At 37.3% G+C, this 19,996-nt stretch overlaps 1 protein-coding gene across 1 annotated transcript in view; it reads right to left on the minus strand.

The window, feature by feature from the left end:
• LOC143188789 (peroxidase) overlaps positions 1 to 19,996 on the minus strand; it is a 154,285-nt gene that overhangs the window by 57,672 nt on the left and 76,617 nt on the right. The window contains exons 5-6 of the mRNA XM_076393232.1: positions 18,975 to 19,151; positions 7,553 to 7,749 (exon numbers count right to left, since the gene is read on the minus strand). Coding sequence (XP_076249347.1) covers positions 7,553 to 7,749; positions 18,975 to 19,151 — 374 coding nt within the window. The remainder of the gene's footprint in view (positions 1 to 7,552; positions 7,750 to 18,974; positions 19,152 to 19,996) is intronic.

The following is a 19,996-nucleotide window of genomic DNA, read 5'->3' on the forward strand; positions in this document are numbered from 1 at the left end:
CAATTGCCAAGTTTCGTACCTCGGGATGTTTCTTTATAATATGCAGTAATAATAATAATATTGTGAACATTTGTTTGTATATACATATTTATTAGATAATTAAATGAGCAAATAATTTTTGTATCTAGTGAGAACTAATGAAAGCTATGATTTTGGTAAAGAAGTATAATTTACATACCTACATTTAACTTTAATTTACATAACATTTATTTCAGACATTCTATTATGTACCTTCTGCGTTTAATAAAATATAAATTATTGATTTATGATTGTCGATTGAAAAATTGTCTATAATTACTGATTTATTTCAATAATAGTTAACCGATTAATGATTATAATTACCACGATTACTTCAATAATCGATCATAGAGATAATCGCAACATAATTCGATATACCTGAACTTTGGTCGTAAATTCTAGTTGACCGTATTTCTATCTTTGAAGAATGTCAGCTGACCGAACCAACGTGATGCTACTCCGAACCGTTTCTTCCTCTCACGAATGTCAGTTAAGACAAAGTACCTGATCAGTTATAACTGCTCACAAATTTCTGTTGACCAGAAATCTCGACCGTTTCTTCTAGTCAGAAAATACCTGTTGAGAGGAAACGCATAACCGCTCCCATCTTTCAACAACCCCGAGAGCAACCCATCGTATCATTTTCGTCTGCTCACTGACCTGACTGTGACCGTAACCGTAATTCTGTCGGTCTCAACTCCTGGATTTATCTGCATATTTTCATGCAGATTCAGCGAATACTGTCCATCTTTGTCGACTGCGAATGTAAACGAGAAGGACAATATAGCAATCTCCTAAGAGTAGTAAGTAATGTGAAGTATGAAAACCTCGTTTCGGCTGCTAACAGTAGCCGACTTAACTAACTGAAAGAAAGATGTATAAAATTCGTATAACCTTTCTCTGAAGCCGAAGTACGCGTTTAGCATTCGCTAAATGGCACGACTTAGCCACGTGCTTTGTTTTTTCTAAGACCGATCATAAAAATCGACCGTTTCGACTGATTTACGAGCCTGTGCGTGCCGCGCAGTTGCATGAATGTCCTACCGTAAGGATCGCCTTGTAAGTTTGTTATCGTGACAATCCGTTTCTTTAGAAGTTCTCTTATCAGCTTAGCCGTTATTAAATTTTAATCTTGTGCTTTTGGAATGTTGAGTCGTTTTATCTCTGATGCTACTTCACTTCGTTTAACAACTTCTATCGGTAAGCAAAGTTGCAGCAGAGCTTCCAAGAATTGCTCAATGATATTGTTATCCGTTACACTTGTTTCATCATCTGGTTTGAAGCCTCGACGAATTGGACTACATACATCTTTAAATATCTGTGTCTTTTCTGACCTAGAAATTATCTATTCCTCAAATCTGAGAAATGAATTGCTTTGGTTTTTTAGGTTTTTGATAAATTTCCGTAATGAGTATTTTCCGTACGATTGCGAATGCAGAGTTAGTTTTTTAATGTATTGTCGAATGTTTTCATTTAAATAACTGTACTGGAGCTTCTTTAATATTTTGCATAATCTATTGAGTTTGCTTTTATCATCAGGAAATCTAAACATTTTCCACCTTTTTCTTGCAACCCTCTTATTAGTTAGTTTCTTTTCTATTTTTTAGCGTATATTGAGACCTTATTTCTTGATCGTATATCAGGAGTAGATTGCTATGTTGAATCTTGAAAGGTTCTTGTTAGTTTGTGACGTTGCGCATAGCGCCGTCCCCGGTTTAGTGCATTTTGTGAAATCAGTGATAAGAAAGACCGTACGGCTCCCTTGCAGAACACGTGCCGAGAGACGCCTCCTGGAGGAAAATATCCTGAATTCAAATTGCGGCTAATTTCAGGTGTCTGCCTGCCGAATGCGCACGACGTTCCAGGGCCGTAGAAGAACCTGAAGGACCCCGAGGCCGTCCCCGTGCCCTGGCCGTGCAGTTTCCGGATTCAGGAGTCGTATCAACACCGGGTGGTAGAGGGGCTCTCCACCCCCGGAGTTGAGGGATTTGCCGTATCCGTGGCGAAACAGAGGAGCCGACTGAAAATCTGGGAACTACGAGTACATGAATGCTCCCGCGATGCTGCCCTTCTAGAGAGGCTTCAGAGGAAGGCGAGGGCGGAGGCAAGCCAGGAGATCGTTACCCGCGCGGCAGGAGCTTTAGGAAGTCTTCGGGAAGTCCACACGATACCAAAGAAATGCGGATCATCGCCGAAGAGGAGCGGGGCCCAGCTCCTCGCATACGTGCCTAGACCATAGCAAGTACGGCGGGGACTGAAGCACTTGCGCGAGGGACAACATCACAAGAAGCCACCTTGCATTTACAACACTTCGCGGTCACAAACACTGATCACTTCACGAAACGAGCACTTGACCTTTTAATGACCGACAACCGATTATTTTGAAACGTTCTACGGCATTCCGTAAATAAAAACAAGATGTTACACAGTACTGCGGCAAAATTGCGATCGATACTGACTATTTTTTCCGAGGTCTCTTTCCTCGTGCCCTCGCATTCCTCGAGCGTGTCTTCTCGGGGTGTACTTCGTCGAAATACTCGAATTTGATTTGTTATGGTAGAATTAATTTCAACAGGCGGCTCAGGGTCACTCAGCCCCTCACGAGCCTTTCTGGTGGGACAGAGGAGTGAGCTCACGGATATTGCTCACGCGCGGCAAGTGCGTCCGCGCGCACGGGAAATTGCCGCGGTTGGGGAACCCACCAGAAGGGCGCGTGAGGGGCTGAGTGGCCCTGAGCCGCCTGTTGAAATTAATTTTACCATAGTTGACATCAACGAGGTTGAATTTTCCTCGGTTACTTTTTTTAGTGGATATGGTAGTTTCTTCTTCGGGTCGAAAAAGTTGTAAACAAATTCATGAGGAGAAACAAAGACATATCGGATTAGTGTACGAGACCATAACCAGTGTCTCGCAGATGTGGCCGTTTATGATCACAGGTATTGCCCTCCAAGTTCCAAAGAGCCATCGGTACTCGAGACCGAAGGCCGCAAGGGTTGCATCGTGCTTACCGTTGAAGTCCTTTCGATGCATTCGGACAGATGAAATATGGAATTAGCCATTGTTAAAAAGCGAGTTTGGGAAACGTTTTTGCACTTAAACATTAGGTCAACGGATGTCTGGCAGAGACTAATTCGCCGCCACATCGGGGGTTAAATACATCAATTGTATTCGAATACCTTTAACTATTTCGATGTCTGCGTCCAGCGACCGAGCTTTGCTTTTTATCACGCTGTACATGTAGTGACCGTACATTTATTCTTATTGTTTGCCGTGCTATCTTTCAAAATATTTTTATGAAACAAAATCGAAAATATAAACAGATATTCGTTGAAATATTCCGAAGGAAAAATAGTATGGATCATATTTTCTTATGGGAAGGATAGGAAAATGATACGGAAAAGTAACTTATCTTATATTTTCAATTTAAACGGCAAAACCAGATAAACGGTTTGCCATTGTATTAAATTTAATTTCCAAGTGATTTATAAAGGAGATTCTGATTTTACATGTACCTAAATGCATTGACGTGCACGTAAAAGATCCGTCTAATCTTTAATACATAGGTAAGCCTCTCCTATAGGTCGAAAAGGTTTATAAAAATTGGGGAAGAGAGTAACAAACATCGGTAACTAAAGAATGTGAAACCAATTGCCGTATTTTCCCCTCATCGATGAGTTTGTCTGTCGGTGCGAGACATCCGTTGATCAAATGCTTAACATTCAGAAGCTTTCCCCAAATGACGTTTTAACAACGGCCAATTCCACATTTCATCCGTCCGAATGTATCAAGAGTATTTCCATAGTACACACGACGCGACCCTTGCGGACTTTAATCTCAGGTACGGATGGCTCCTTGGAACTTGCAGGGCAATACCTGTGATCATAAACGGCTACATCTGCGAGACACTCATTAAGGTCTCCTACGTTAATCCAATATACCTTTGCTTTTCCCCAAGAATTTGTTGGCGACTTTTTCGACCCGAAGAAGAGACTATCCCTTCCACTAAAAAAAGTAACCGAGGAAGGTCCAACCTCGTTGGTGTCAACTAACCGAGAAGTCGCGCTGGAGGGATGTGAAGGCACAAGGAAAGAGACTTCGGAAAAAATCGCCGCTGAACTGTGTAACATCTTGTTTTTATTTACGGAATGCCGCAGAACGTTTCAAAATAGTCGGTTGTCGGTCATTAAAGGGTCCAGTGCTCGTTTAGTGAAGTGATCAGTGTTAGTAACCGCGAAGTGTTGTAAATGCAAGGTGTCCTTTTGTGGTGTTGTACCTGCGATCAACGCTACCTGGGCGTCGTCCCCCAGTGACCGGGATCGGCACAGTGACCCAATGGAACAAGTGTTCAAACAGCAGGTGAATTCCTCTCCGAATAGGTGAGTTTTACCGATAGTAATTACTCATATTACTAGAGTAGTATTATTGATCCCAATTTATGTAAACTTTTTCTGCCTTGTCCGTCATAAATAAAAAAATAAAAATCAATATTTCCCTACTTTTTACCGATTGCAGCAACTAATACGTCCAATTTTCGTTCATTCATTATGAAATAAGTATTCTTGTACAGTTTTCAATGTTTTGATACACAATAAAATAACGTTCAATTCGTAGAAACTACGAAAACATTGCTTTTTATTTTTTTTACTATGGTATTACTTTACTAAATCGGCATTTTAAAATTCTTTTTCCCCGTTTTTTATTTTTTACAACTTGGATAATTAATTTAAAAATCTGAAAAAATTCTATAATATGTGTCTCAATAGTTAACGTGGTCCTAATTTTTTTCATAATTTTTCATCCAATAGTTTAGGATAAATTGAGCATTGACGTAAACATTTTGAGTTTCTTGTACAAGCCTGGAGCACGGTGAATAGCAGACGCTCCGCGTAGCTTGTGCCCTGCCGCTGGTCGGCCGAGCGCTCGCTATTTACGCTCTCTGATTTGTCCGTGTTTTTCGTTAATAACTCGTTAACAAAGCTTCGGAGGATATTTTTGCAAGGGAAAATGTTGTTTAGAGCAATACGATTGGTGCAATAGGCCCAAACGCAGAGCGCGATTTAAGTCATGTAGTTAGTTTAATTTTATTTACAGAAATCATTAAAGACAGAAATTTGAATGTCAAACGAAGAAGTTTCCTGGTGCATCGACTCGGTTTTCGGAGAGTCTACGCCTTCAGTAAAGTTAAGTTGAGTTTTTCAAGAAGTTGCAATTAGTTCTTCTACGAACCTTCACATCGAACGTTTGTGCGACTATTTGTGATACGTGCCGAGTTTTTCTACAAATTTAGTCCTTTTCTTGCGATATTGCCATTATGTATGCGGTTTTCCTCCAAATTCTACGCCAAGAGTTGTAGTAGTGTGAGCAGTTTTCTTGTGTGTGTATTTGTACCAGAAGATTAATTAGAGGATAGACGTATTAACCTTTTCTATCTCATAGTGAATATTTTGAAGTAGTCTATGGATTGTAACGAATAGACAAGATTATTGTTATTCACTGATATTCGTCAATTTTAACTCAACTTTGGATCCTGTAGTCTTGTCGAGTGTCGTAAAATTTCGGATCAGTTGTTCGACGGTGAGCAACTTTTCCCCTCTCTTACGCCAGTGCGATACTGCTGTTCGGACAAATACTGCCCAAGGCCTCCGCACAGGCTCATTTCTGGTGCTTTCCATCAGATTTTTAGACACTTATAATTAACAAAGGAAGCCTTAAACGCGAAATCGTTATTTTTTATATTCGTCTTATTTTGGTATCTAGAATCACCCCTTAAATTTATCTCGTGCTGTTCAGAAACATCCTGTATATTACATAAATGTCAGTATCATATTTGCAAAATTTCATAGTTCCAGTCAACAGTCTAAGCAATAATATTTTTTTAATACAGTAATGTTGCAGATGAGAGCCGCTCTCGGGTCTGGTCGCGACTCTCGTCCGCGACTGGTAGTCGATTCGGCTTCCTTTGCTCTCGGTCGTCGAGATAATTGATACACGACCGGAGAAGCAAAAAAAAGGGTCTCGCTCGACCGTGGATGCTCGAGCTCGATGCCCGAAATCAATAATGTCAGAAAAGACAAGGATAGCATTAGGGATTTAATAGGAAAGATTGAAGTTCTTTATTTGCAAACAGATTTTCACGCAACACCAATCGATTCCTCGTGCTCTCTCGATAAAAATGATATCAAATACATGATTCCTATTATTTATAATAAAGATATTTAAATAATAAAGGTTGGAACCCTGCGACGGTTACGGAGAATCGTCAAAGTTACTTTTCTATCAGTTCTTTACGAGCTAAAAATGACAGTAAATGAAGATTTGGCTAACAGAATTTATGTATATTATATTTAATCGATGCCGGAAAGAAGATATTGAAAATAAAAAAATAAAAATTTCTAAACATTTAAAACGGAACTTATATACGTTTTGTGTTACGCTTTCATTTTCTTAATAATTTCAGTCATTAAATAATTAAACACAAAAATATGAGGGAATACTAGGGAGTTAGCCCTACGACGAGAGCCGCGTTCGTCGAATCGACTACCACTCGCGAGCGAGAGTCGCGCTCGGGTCTAGTCGTGCCTTAGAATCGACTACCATTCACGGACGAGAGCAGCGCTCGGGACTGGTCGTGCTTAAAATCGACTACCACTCGCGGACGAGAGTCGCGCCCGGGTCTGTTTACGAGCATGACCTTTCGTTCTACAAACCAAGTTTTATGTATCTTTGTTAAAAATAATCGGAATCATGTCGTGTTTGACATCATTTTAATCGGGAGAGCACAAGGAATCGATTGGCGTTACTTGCGTGAAAATCCGTTTGCGAATAAGAAACTTCAATTTTTCCTATTTAAATCCCTAATGCTATCGTTGTTTTTTATGACGGCCTTGTTCTCGGGCGTCGAGCTCGAACGCGATGATTCCAAGAATTGGTTTCTCGGCGGGACGTATCAAACGAGGTAGTGGGGATAAACCACAGCTCTCGTCCGTGTAGACGAAACGGCGTACGTCCGCAACATTACTGTATTTGCAGACCTGTGTTGCAGCCCTCAATCGAATCATTACTCTAATTGAAAATATTTTACTTAATCCTAATTGTAGATAGGAGTATCAGAATCAATATATTGTAGCTTAATTAATGTACTTTCTGTACTTATACAATTGAGTGTTCGACTACTTATCTTAAAGCAATTGGAAAACCAACAGTTGAGTGTGAAAAGTATTAGATTCCCAATTGTTAAAACAAACTGCGTTTGTTTACTTAAATATCGGGTCGTTCCTTATGGCAGTGATTAGTGCATTAACTAACTTAGTATATAAGCAACACATATTGTTTGTCGTATACCAGAACTTGTTTAGACGTAATAAGTTACAATGATGGTCCAACCTAAATACTGATCCGAATTCGGCAGTCTTCTGTGTAAAATTTCTACACGAATATTTACATAAGGTAATTCTTTGTTCACATGCTTGGTATGTATTCGTAAATAATGTAATAAATGAATGAGTCAAGCTATCAAGAGCAAAAGGTAACAAACCTGTTCTGCTGGATTAGATCGTGGTGGACAGCCATGGTCCAAATCGGTTAAGGTACGAACGAAATTGAAACATTTTACATTAGTGCCACTATAGAAGGGATCATTTTGAGGAATGATTACGGGATAACACTGTCCGTGATGCAGATGCTCCTCCATTAATTGTCCCTCGTTCGTGCAGCACTGTGTTAAAGGTGACCCTATAATATAAAAATAAATACTTTATTGCAAGTTTGGATAGAAGTGAGTATACATACATATGCTATAGGTACTTCTTTCTTAACTCTTATGGCGGTATGACCTATAAGTGTGGCTGCGATCGACCGCAACGTCTAAACGCGCACAATGCTTTTTAATACAATTGTGACCTACTGTGTTTTTTCATCATTTTTACGATGTATGCATTGGCTGCAGTGATCAGTCGTAGATCATTACTTGAAAATAAAACTTAGTACAATTTCAAAACCTTTATTAGGTTTTGCCGTTTAAATAGACATTTTAAATAAATTATTTTTTCATATCATTTTCCTATCCTTCTTGTGGGGGAGGTATGATTCATATTTTTTCCATCATAATATTTCAATTAATAGGTACCTATTTTTTCAACCTAGTTACATTAAAATATTTAAAAACGTAACGAAATTCGTGTGATGGTTTAAACGGACTGGATGGTCACTATGTGTGGTACCATAATAAAATGCATGCCAATCGCAGGGCCCTGAAACTGAAGTAACTAAAGAATGAAAATGCAGTTGATGTATTTTTCCCTTATCAACGAGTTTGTCTGTGCAATACATCCGTTGACTAAACGTTTAACGTCGAGGAACTTTCCTCAATTCGTATTTTTACGACGGGAACTTTCATACTTTCACTCTTCCAATGAATGAAAAGGTCTATAGAAGTGATCGCGACGCAACTTTCGCGGCCTTCGGTCTCGCGTACCAGTGGCTCCTTCGAACTTCCAGGGCAATACCTGTGAACATAAACCGCCACATCTGCGAGACACTCATTATCGTCTCCTACACTAATCCGATATGCCTCTGCTTTCCCCCATGAAGTTGTCTGTAACTTTACAGCCTCTACGAAAAAAGTCTGACCGAGAAAAACCTTCCATCCATCAAGCCAGCTGACACAAGTCGAATTTGAATATTTTGAAGAAGTGGCACTCCTAAGAAGTCGCACCTAGAACGATGCAAGGGCAGGAGGAAAGAAACTTCGAAAAAAATCGTCAGTATCGATCATGATTTCCGCCGCCGAAGGATATAACCTTTTCTTTTCTTTTGCCATGGAGTACCGAGGCACCGCGATAGCCGCGGAACGGACGTGCCGCGAATAGTACCCGAACTGACCACCATATTGCAGGTCCACATTGTTTTCAAACGTAGGAACTATCTCGTTCCAAAATATTTTAGGACCGTGGGGGTTGTAATTAATGAAATGATCAGTATTGGTGACCGCGTAGTGTATTTCTATGGCGCTGTATACCTGCGATCAGCAAGTTCTACTCTACCGCTGCTTTATCCCTCAACGACCGGGATCGGCAGCGTGACGCAGTGGAGCAAGTATTCAAGCAGTAGGTGAATTCCTCTCCGAATGGATGAGTTTCAACGATAACAGTATCATGTCTACTTATCTATAGAGACGCGTTTATAGAGACGCGGCAGCGTTTCGACGCCAAGTCCATGAAAACCGAAAATCGATATATATATATGTCAACTGTCGCTGCCGTGTATCTTTATTCGTGAACCGGCAATTCTAACCTAACCTGAAACTTATTTCATTAATATCTCATCACGCCTGCAATAATTTCTACATTTAAAGGCACTTTTCTTATGTAAACGGCATATAAGCTTTCGAATAACACCAAATTCAATAAAATCGGTCACATATAACAGAGATATATTATCATGAGAGATATATTATCAGAGATATAATATCATGCTATGAGTTCTCCAGAAACGCTAACAAAATTTTTCTTTATCAGTCCCAAATTTTCGTCGACATAATATGTATACGCGTTGCACGCACACATTCAGCCAAAAGGAACTAACACATGACGTTTCCTTCGTCGACTCTTGGGATCATTTGGCAGAGCTCGGCAGCCGTCATTGGAAAGAGAACCTACCAAGTGTCGAATGCATTTCGGACGCATCGGCGTAGAGGTTATCTGTAGTAGAAGGTTATAGAACGGAGAAGCATCTTCATTTACATAAGTTTCTGGAAATTTGTGCCATGCTTGTGCGAAATATGTTGTAATAAATTGCAGCCAGAATTTTCAGTTAAAATATTATCATTTGATCGTTTTAACTGCTTTCAGGTTGTAATTAACTAGTTGATAAATTTTTCTTCTGTGATTCTTCATTACGTTTGTTGTCATATAAAGCAAAATTATCCGAAGGCTTTTTACACATTTAAATTTATACTCTGTAAATTTACAGTATGTAAATTTAAAGTAATGTTTATTAATGCATCACTTGCATGCATATATCTGGAAGAAACACCTATTAAATGAATTACCACATGTCTAAAAATGTTTTCCCAAAATTTCATTTCAATATCTCAACAATCTAGGTAATTTATAATATTCATTCAAAATAATCTGAAGTTATTCCCTATGCAAATTATCTTTGTAAAGAGAAGTGAGATCCTAATAAAAAACTTCAAAAAAGTAAAAAAATTGCGTCAAGTACATGAAAAAGTCGAAAATGAAAAACGTACCATCAAATATATATGTCGGCGCGAGTGGAATCAGCACTGTTGTTGTTCCCGGTCAATGGCAGGGAACCAGGTAGCTGATACCCAAAACAAAGAAGGACAGTAACGCACCGTACACCGAAGCAAACGGGACGTAAAGAGGCATCTAGTGCGCTGGATTTACAACGATTAGTGTTTAGGATTATTTTGTGCGTTTTTCGTGTTTTCCTCCAATAGTTCTGTTTCTTTTTCTAATTCGTTATTAAACTTATTTGTTATTAATTATTAAATTTGTTGGGTCAAATTATAAAGTGTTGAGTCTGTTTTGTCTTTATAATAATGGAACCTACTCAAGGACAATGTTCCCATGCATCAGCTCCTCGAGGTGAACCGGGAGTAGTCCCAATGCAATTTACTTCGACATATATAAAGAAAAAGATTATGAATCGCAAAAAAAAATGGAAGATAATAATCAATACAAAACAAGATGTGATATCGAAATGACCTGCGAATACATAAAGGTGGTTGCCAAGTCTCAAATGACATTTAAGACACAATATAAAATTCCGTGTTTTCCAACTACGCTTAGGATGACACAACTCTGCACAGCTAAAATGCTGTATTCAACTTGGCGTGGCCAGGCAAGATCAAGATGTTGATGAATAAGAATTATTTAAAAACCGCAAACTAATGAAAGTATACGCAATGTGTTAAAGCTTTATTTAAATTGATGAATTAACTGTACGTCTATCAAAGGCAAAGTATTGATGTCTATAAATGATCTTAGAATTATTTTAAAACGCAATATAGTGAAAATGTACTCATATCGTCAGAGTTTTAAATTGACAAATTATCTGAAAGCCTTCGAGAAAGAAGGTATGGATGTTGATGATCTGAGAATATCTTGCCTGGCCACGCCAAGTTGAACACAGCATTTTAGCTGTGCAGAGTTGTGTAATCTTAAGCGTAGTTGGAAAGCACGGAACCTTCCATTGTGTCTCAAATGTCATTTAAGGCTTGGAAAACACCTTTATGTATTGGTTTCACATCTTTTTTTATATTGTTTATTATCTTCTATTTTTTTGTGATTCATAATCTTTTTTATTTATATGTATTTGATGGTACTTTTTTTCATCCTCGACTTTTTCATGTATCTATCCTTACTCGGTGGAAACGGCCCCATATTATCTGCAGAGATTACCACCCAAGGTTTTGTGATACTTCGCATACTCATGAGGCCCATCGGAACTGTCTGCTGTACCTTTGTTTGTTGACACGTGAGGCATGCCCGAACGAAATTAACCACGGTTTTATTAGTCTTGGCCAGTAATATCGTACAGTGATTCTACGATAAAATTTTTCTACCCCTAGGTGTCCCGACTGTGACTCCTCGTGAGCCTCTCCTAATATTTCCTCTATTTGGGGAAGGAGTAGTACCAATTTCCACGCATTCAGATCTTTATAGAATGTTTGGTCTATTAATACATCCTGACGGTAGTAATATAGGCGATCCCATTCTAGTTTCCACCGAGGAAATCGATTTGGATGTTTCTGAATTTCTAATACGCGTTTTGGATGACCACTCCTTGGATGACCGCTGGTTAGCGGCGCACTCTCAAAGTACAATTATCGTAAGGCAACTTTTACTCCTCCGTGGTACGGGCTCTACTCCCGTGTCCACAAAAAACCCCCATGTGCCGAATAGGTGCACACGTAGACGCTGTGTTATGGGGCATAAACGATTATAGGCCGCCGTTATCAGCCATCGGGACTAGCACTGCATGGTTCTCCCACTAGCGAAACACAGTTTTCACTGCACTTCGTTCGAGGCAATCCGCTTGCCAGCCGACAGATTCTTCACTGTGAAGAACTGTCGGTAATACAATCCACTGATCTACCTTTCACTACACAGTGAGGTATTGTATCCTCCTCCCAAAAGGCACGACTGCTTGTATCCTAGAAATGGGTCAGTCGACTCTAGTGTGAGTTAATCATACTTAAATGGTGCGGTTCCGCTGATTTTTGTTCTAGGCGTTAGAGACATTAGGACTGCCGACGGACCATGTACCATCAGGAGGCCAAGGACGAGAACTTCAGCCCGCTTCATCCCCCCTGGCTCAAATTTTGAAGTTAATTCAATAATCGTGAAAAAAAAAATTAAAAGCGTAGGATTTCTTTTGATTAACCCCACCTTCTCAACCAATTCGGACCGACGTTAGATCACCTTTAACGATCCTAACAATGATTATAATGAGAATCTTAAAGGTTTGTGAATAATAGAATTGTGATTGTCTTTTGCTGGGGTCATATTAATATAAGATTCGAAGTTGTGCATTGGATATTGAATTTTTTTAAATTAACGCGAAATTCAGTGATGGAGAAGGTGCCTTCCAATTTACTGATTTGTATGCAAAGATATGTGAAAAAACTGAAGCATCATATGTACAAAAAATGGGGACCCAATTGGACGATACTATTGATTTGGATTCCGCGACGAGCGATAGTCGCGTGGCAGCAGACAGTGCACACGTTACCGATTGATATTTTCTCGATTTGTTTGAATCGAAATCTGTTCCGATACGTTTAATAGACGGTTTCCTCTACGAAAATGTTCATGGAATCTGATGCTGTGTAGTAAATTTGTCCTGGACGAAGGATTCTTTGTAAAATTACGAAAATATAGCGTAGAAAGTGCGCGCGACGGCTTTCTTTTAACTTTCATGGCTATTTGCAATCATTTGAAATAAGGAAAATTAAAAAGTGCCTGCACTAGTCGATTCAGGAAATTCTCTTCTATTTCTTAAGGCACTAAAATACTAACGACACAAACCTCACTAGTGCAACAATAAACCCAACAAATAACTGCTATGATAGAAGTACTAACAAAAATCGTTAACAATCACAAGTAAAATGAACCATCAAATCAAATTAGCTGTGTGGAATAATAATAGGCTACAAAAAAGACTACAAAAACTTAAAATTTTTATCTACACACATAATATTGATATCATGGCAATTTCAGAAACTCACTTTACAAATAAAAATTATATAAGCATTCCAAATTATACAATATACGATACTAAACATCCCTCTGGGAAAGCACACGGGGGAACTGCCATCATTATTAAAAATAATATCAAACACCACTTCTACAGTACGACCACATACGATTATCTACAAGCAACAACAGTAACAATAGAGACTAAAAATGGAGAGATGTAGATATCAGCTGTCTACTCACCATCAAAACATAAACTTACCCTAGAGCACTATGAAAACTTTTTTCAATCCTTAGGAAATAGGTCTCTAGCGGCAGGTGGCTATAACACAAAACATAGATACTGGGGATCGAAACGAACATCTCTCAGGGATAAAACATTGATGCACGCCATAGAGAAGATAACATTAACTCGACTATCTCCTGGCGAACCCATCTACTGGCCAGCAGCAATGGAAAAAACACCGAACCTCATAGACTTTGCAATAATCAAGGGCCTAAATAGGACGCACTTTAAACTACAGTCAAGTTTGGAGCTCAGTTCAGACCATACATCTATTCTAATAGACTACCTGCAGAAGCCACCTTACATAGAAAAACCACCCACACTATACAATAGCACTACAGACTGGAACATTATCAGATCAATAATTAACGAAAAACTAAATTTTAATATTCCACTTAAGCAACCAGAACACATAGAAAACGCAATAGATTGCCTAACACAAATAATTCAAGAAGCAGCTTGGTCATCTACTTTTCCCATTAACAAGAAAAATACCGGCCTGCCATACCCAGATTATGTGCTACAAAAAATAAAAGAAAAAAGAAAAGCAAAATCACAGTGGCAAAGAAGCAAAACCAAAGAAAATAAAAGACAGTTGAAGATATTCACTAAAAAAAGTTAAAAAGTTCATACAGGAACACTCTAACAAAGAATTGAACAAATAACTCTCCAACCATTCACTAAACGAAGAGACAAACTACTCACTATGGAGGGCGACGAAAACATTAAAAAGACCAACAGTATCGACTCCTACAATAAGGAAAAATTCTCTAGAACAAGCGTCGACGTTCGTAAATAATTTACACCAAACATCCCAACCAAATGTTTTTCCAACAATAGTAACAACACCAAGCTACATCATCCACGATTAGAGACAAAAGAACGCAATACTCAATACCACATAAGAAGAAATCAAACGTCTGATCTCAACCATAAAAATCAATAAAACCCCAGGCTTTGATTTGATCAACAATAAAATAACACTGTACAACAGCCATCTGGACTTGTAACATTCAATACTCGTTTCTTATAGATTTTTATGCGCTGAATACGAATCTGCAATCCGTTAGTCACCATCACCCTCAGTTTTCGAAAAAATCGATTTTGAAAATAAACGCAATTTTTAAACTTTGAACAATTATTGTGTTTAAACGGTAATAGTTATACAGTTGATTTTTATGTCAAATTATTCTATGAACATTCCCGAATAAAATAATATACATTATTACTGGCTTATAAACATTTAAATATGTTTAAACAAAGATCAAAGGCAAAAAGCCACCCGAAATGCACCATAAATTTTGTGTAATTTGAAATATTAATTTTAAATTAATCAAGACAGTGCTATCTATTTACAAGGTGTATTAGTTCCTAATGTATTAAACATACAGAGAAATCGTTTATGTAAAATTTATTATTTTAAGAAATTAAATGGAGTTACATCATATTTTATGATGCTTATTACACAGTCCGTTATTTTTTAGCATTTTGCAAATGGAATGGTGAAACGGAATAAATTTCGTTATGCGTTTATTAAGTTAAATTGTAATTAATTTGCATTAGATTAACACAAGTTTTTTTACACTTTTACAAATTTGTAATTAATACACCTTGTAAATAGATAGCACTGACTTGATTAATTTAAAATTAATATTTCAAATTACACAAAATTTATGGTGCATTTCGGGTAGCCTTTTGCCTTTGATCTTTGTTTAAACATATTTAAATGTTTATAACCCAGTAATAATGTATATTATTTTATTCATGAATGTTCATAAAATAATCTGACATAAAAATCAACTGTATAATTATTACCGTCTAAGCGTAATAATTGTTCAAAGTTTAAAAATTCCGTTTATTTTCAAAATCGATTTTTTCGAAAACTGAGGGTGATGGCGACTAACGGATTGCAGATTCGTATTCAGCGCATAAAAATCTATAAGAAACGAGTATTGAATGTTACAAGTCCGAAAAAAAGTTAAAACTTGTTGTACAGTGTAATTAAAGAATTCCCGGACAAGGTCATCAGAATGATTACGATAATTTTCAACGCCGTACTCAATATTTCCCAAGTACATGGATACTGGCTGAAATAATAATGATACCAAAACCAAACAAAAATATCCATGAACTGTCCTCGTACAGACCAATTTCCCGTCTACCTATATTATCAAAACTATTAGAAAAAATGTTGTTAACCAGAATTAAAGAGACAATCAACAGCAAACAACTAATACCAGATCACCAGTTCGGTTTCAGAGAAAAACACGCTTCAGTTGAACAAGTACATAGACTAATTAACCAAATTACATCTGCTTTGAAAGAGAAGAAATATTGTACATGCCTATTTCTAGACATAGAAAAAGCTTTTGACAAGGTCTGGCATGAAAGTTCGCTGAAAATCATAGAACAGCACTTCTTATATGCAACTTTCCAACTACTAAAATTCTATCTCCACAACAGAACATTCTACGTAAAAATAAAAGACTCATACTCAGACATACAAATAATAAACACTGGAACATCACAAGGAAGTATACTGGGACCAGTACTTTACAGTCTATACAGAGCCAACGACATCCCAACTACAGCACATAGCACAACATATACATTTGCAGATGACACCGTAATATTAGCAACACACGAAGACCCCCAAGAAGCAGTCAAGCACCTACAAAACCATATAACCTTACTAGAAAAATGGCTAATCAAACGCAAAATAAAAGTCAATAATAACAAATGTAATCATATTACTTTTATGCTCTGCAAAGGACAAACACCAAAAATCACACTTTACAATAACGAAATACCACAAACAAAAGTAGTCAAATACCTGGGACTCCAACTATACTCAAAATTAACTTGGAAACAGCATATACACAAAAAAATAGATCAAATCAGAATTAAAAAAAAGGAAATGCACTGGTTAACAAACCGACGATCAAACCTAAGTACAGAAAATAAATTACTAATCTACAAAGTAATAATAAAACCTATATGGACGTACGGCATCCAATTATGAGGCACAGTAGCCAAAAGTCACATCGCTAAAATGGAAGCAATGCAATCAGTCATCTTTAGACCAATAACAGATGCACCTTGGTATATAAAGAATGAAGAATTACGCAAAGATCTTCAAATACCTACTGTACAAGACGAAATCAGGCGATTATCCGACAGCTATAAAATGAGAACAGCTAAACACCCAAACCCGATAGCTAGTACACTGTACACTGACCGTACTGTTAGAAGACTAAGAAAGAAATGCCCGCAGGACTTACAAGGGAACTACCCGAAGTGATAATCTCCGATTTTGATGCAACTTTGTAGGTCGGTAGAGAAGCCAAAAATATTCGGCACCTATTTTTTTATTTCGGCTATATTCGATGTTAAAGGGGTGAAAACAGCCCCCAAAGTTGGGAGTAGAAAACATATTTGGTCTCCTATCTCGAAAACTATTAGCTATAAGAAAAAAGTGTAAATTGGGCGATTACGTATTTTTTAGCAACGAATCCATTTGCATAAATAGTTTTTAAAAATACCTATTTGTTTAAACAATATATTGAAAAATGTCATATTTCTATTAATTTTTCAGGTAAAATGTTAATCGATTTTCTCGCAAATTTATGTGTAGATACTATGTATCAAAATACAAGATACGGATATTTTGGAATTATGAATTTTTGCCTTATAAATAAAATAATTACATTCACAGTTTATCCGTGTTTTTTGTGGAAACGAGCTCTGAAACGAATTGTTCCGGGAAAATTATATATTTGTATGATGTTTTCACCATTATGTTGTAATATATGTTGTAAATATTTCATTAAAACGTTAGAAACCAATGCACAGCTGATGATGATCAGCACGAGCGCGGCGAAAAACTGTTGACTGAAGCAAAAATTATAAACTTATTTGCACTGCTGTTTACGTTAGCTTGAAAGGTTCCTATTATTTCTTGAAATGTTCAGATTTCTATCGTCGCTGAACTAATCATGGGGTCGGAGCAAGTAACTGTCATAAAAAGAATAGAAGGCTTAAAGCGTCAGTTATCTGTAACACGCTCAAGACTTTAAGCCTACAAGTATGAGGGCAATTGGACCATAATCAAAGGCTAAATTTGTTTGGGCCTAATATCGTTTACGTTTGTAAAAATCTCACAGGAGGACTGATTTCATTTTGGGATTTTTCAGTGTGAGCGATGTTATTTCCTAGCTTGTTTATTTCTCATTTATGAAGGTGGAAGGCCCAAATTACCTACTTCAAACATTTTTGACATATAAAAGTATACACTATGAATCCCTTTTTCACATTTCCTTGTTGGACTTCTTTTAATGAACTATTTACAACATATATTACTACATAATGGTGAAAATATCATACAAATATATAATTTTCCTAGAATAATTTGTTTCAGGGCTCGTTTCCACAGAAAACACGGATAAAATGTGAATGTAATTATTTTGTTTATAAGGCAAAAATTCAAAATTCCAAAATATTCGTATCTTGCATTATGATATATAGTATCTAAACATAAATTTGCGAGAAAATCGATTTACATTTTACCTGAAAAATTAACAAAAATATGACATTTTTCAATATATTGTTTAAACAAATAGGTATTTTTAAAAACTATTTATGCAGATGGATTCGTTGCTAAAAAATACGTAATTGCCCAATTTACACTTTTTTTCTATACCCAATAGTTTTCGAGATAGGAGACCAAATATATTTTCCACCCCCAACTTTGGGGGCTGTTTTCACCCCTTTAACATCGAATATAGCCGAAATAAAGAAATAGGTGCCGAATATTTTTGGCTTCTCTACCGACCTACAAAGTTGCATCAAAATCGGAGATTATCACTTCGGGTAGTTCCCTTGTTAGTAACACCAACATAAGTACTCACACAAATGTATACGCAGCTACAATGCTGCTATTTCAGCGGAAGTAGCGCCCGCACGTTATCCTAAATGGATCCAACCACTCGCTGAATGCTCAACAGGACAAATTGCGGGAGCTAATAGGGGTTATTAGAAAAAAAAAAATTTCTTAAGGCAAATCCGAACTTTCTAGCATTCCTAGTTTTTATGTAATATCTCATTTTTACCCATAATACTGCTATTTTACAAAAAATCGTGTTTTCGGAAACTGATGGTGATAAAGCAATTCCGCTTCCTGATTTGTATTTAGGATAAGGAATTGTACAAGGCTCACTGGATATTACAGATCCGAAAAAAGGTTTAAATTTGTTGAACAGTGTAACCACTACCACGCTGGTGACAAATGTTATATCAATCCTTGATGTCGCTACAATGTTTCATCAGACAGATCGCGATTAGTGCCTTTGGTATTTTCGAAGAAAAATGAAATAAACAAGTAAATAAAGTATTAAGAATCTGTCATAATACCAAACAAAATTCGTTCTCATAAAAAATCAAAAATTTACCTGATTGTGGTCCTACAATGCTCATAGACATATCGTGAGTAATAAATTGCCCCCATTGCATCGCAGCCAAGGTCCATCTTGGATCGTCGACATCAAAGTTAGGATCCAGTGTGTAGCTGATCAAACGGGGTAATGGTAAATCCGCTCCAGAAGACGACTTCGTAGGCGTTTGAATTCCTGTACAAATTAAATTAGACATTTAGTAGTACCTATATTAGAAGACGTATTAATTAATTAACTCACTCATGTTAAATATCTAAAAGGTAATCAAGAATATCTATCCACTATTGCGTTTATTTCACAAGACACAATCGCCCTTCCGTAGTTTTTAATTATTATCAAAGAAGACGCTGAAATCTTTCCGCTGTAGAGGTTTCGTTTCATACGCACTTAGTTTGGGACATCCTGTATATTATAAATGTCTAAAAATCAAGTGAAATTCGCCACAAATGAGCCCGCGTGGAGACCTCGAAAAGTAGTTGTCCGCACAGGAGTGTAGCCCTGACGTAATAGAGCGGAGAGATCAGCTATTCGACAGTGACCTCTTCCCTTCGTTGCGTTAGGATTACACTGACGTGCGGACAACCACAGCTCAAAGTCTCCATGCTGGATCATATTTGACGTTTTCCACCAGATTTTCAAACGTGAAATCATTATTCTTAATTTTCGTCTAATTGTGGTGTCTAGAATTACTCTTTAGAGTTATGCCGTTCTATTCAGGAATACCCTGCACGAAATATTCGAATATTTGCAACTTGGATAATTAATTTAAAAATCTGAAAAAATTCTATAATATATGTCTCAATAGTTAACGTGGTCCTAATTTTTTTCATAATTTTTCATCCAATAGTTTAGGAGGAATTGAGCATTAACGTAAACATTTTGAGTTTCTTGTACAATACTCGAGCACGGTGAATAGCAGACGCTCCGCGTAGCTTGTGCCCTCTCGTTGGTCGGCCGAGCGCTCGCTATTCGTGCTCTCTGATTGGTCGGGGTTTTTCGTTAATAACTCGTTAACAAAG

Source organism: Calliopsis andreniformis, chromosome 3 (assembly GCF_051401765.1).
Source record: "Calliopsis andreniformis isolate RMS-2024a chromosome 3, iyCalAndr_principal, whole genome shotgun sequence".
NCBI lineage: Eukaryota > Metazoa > Arthropoda > Insecta > Hymenoptera > Andrenidae > Calliopsis > Calliopsis andreniformis.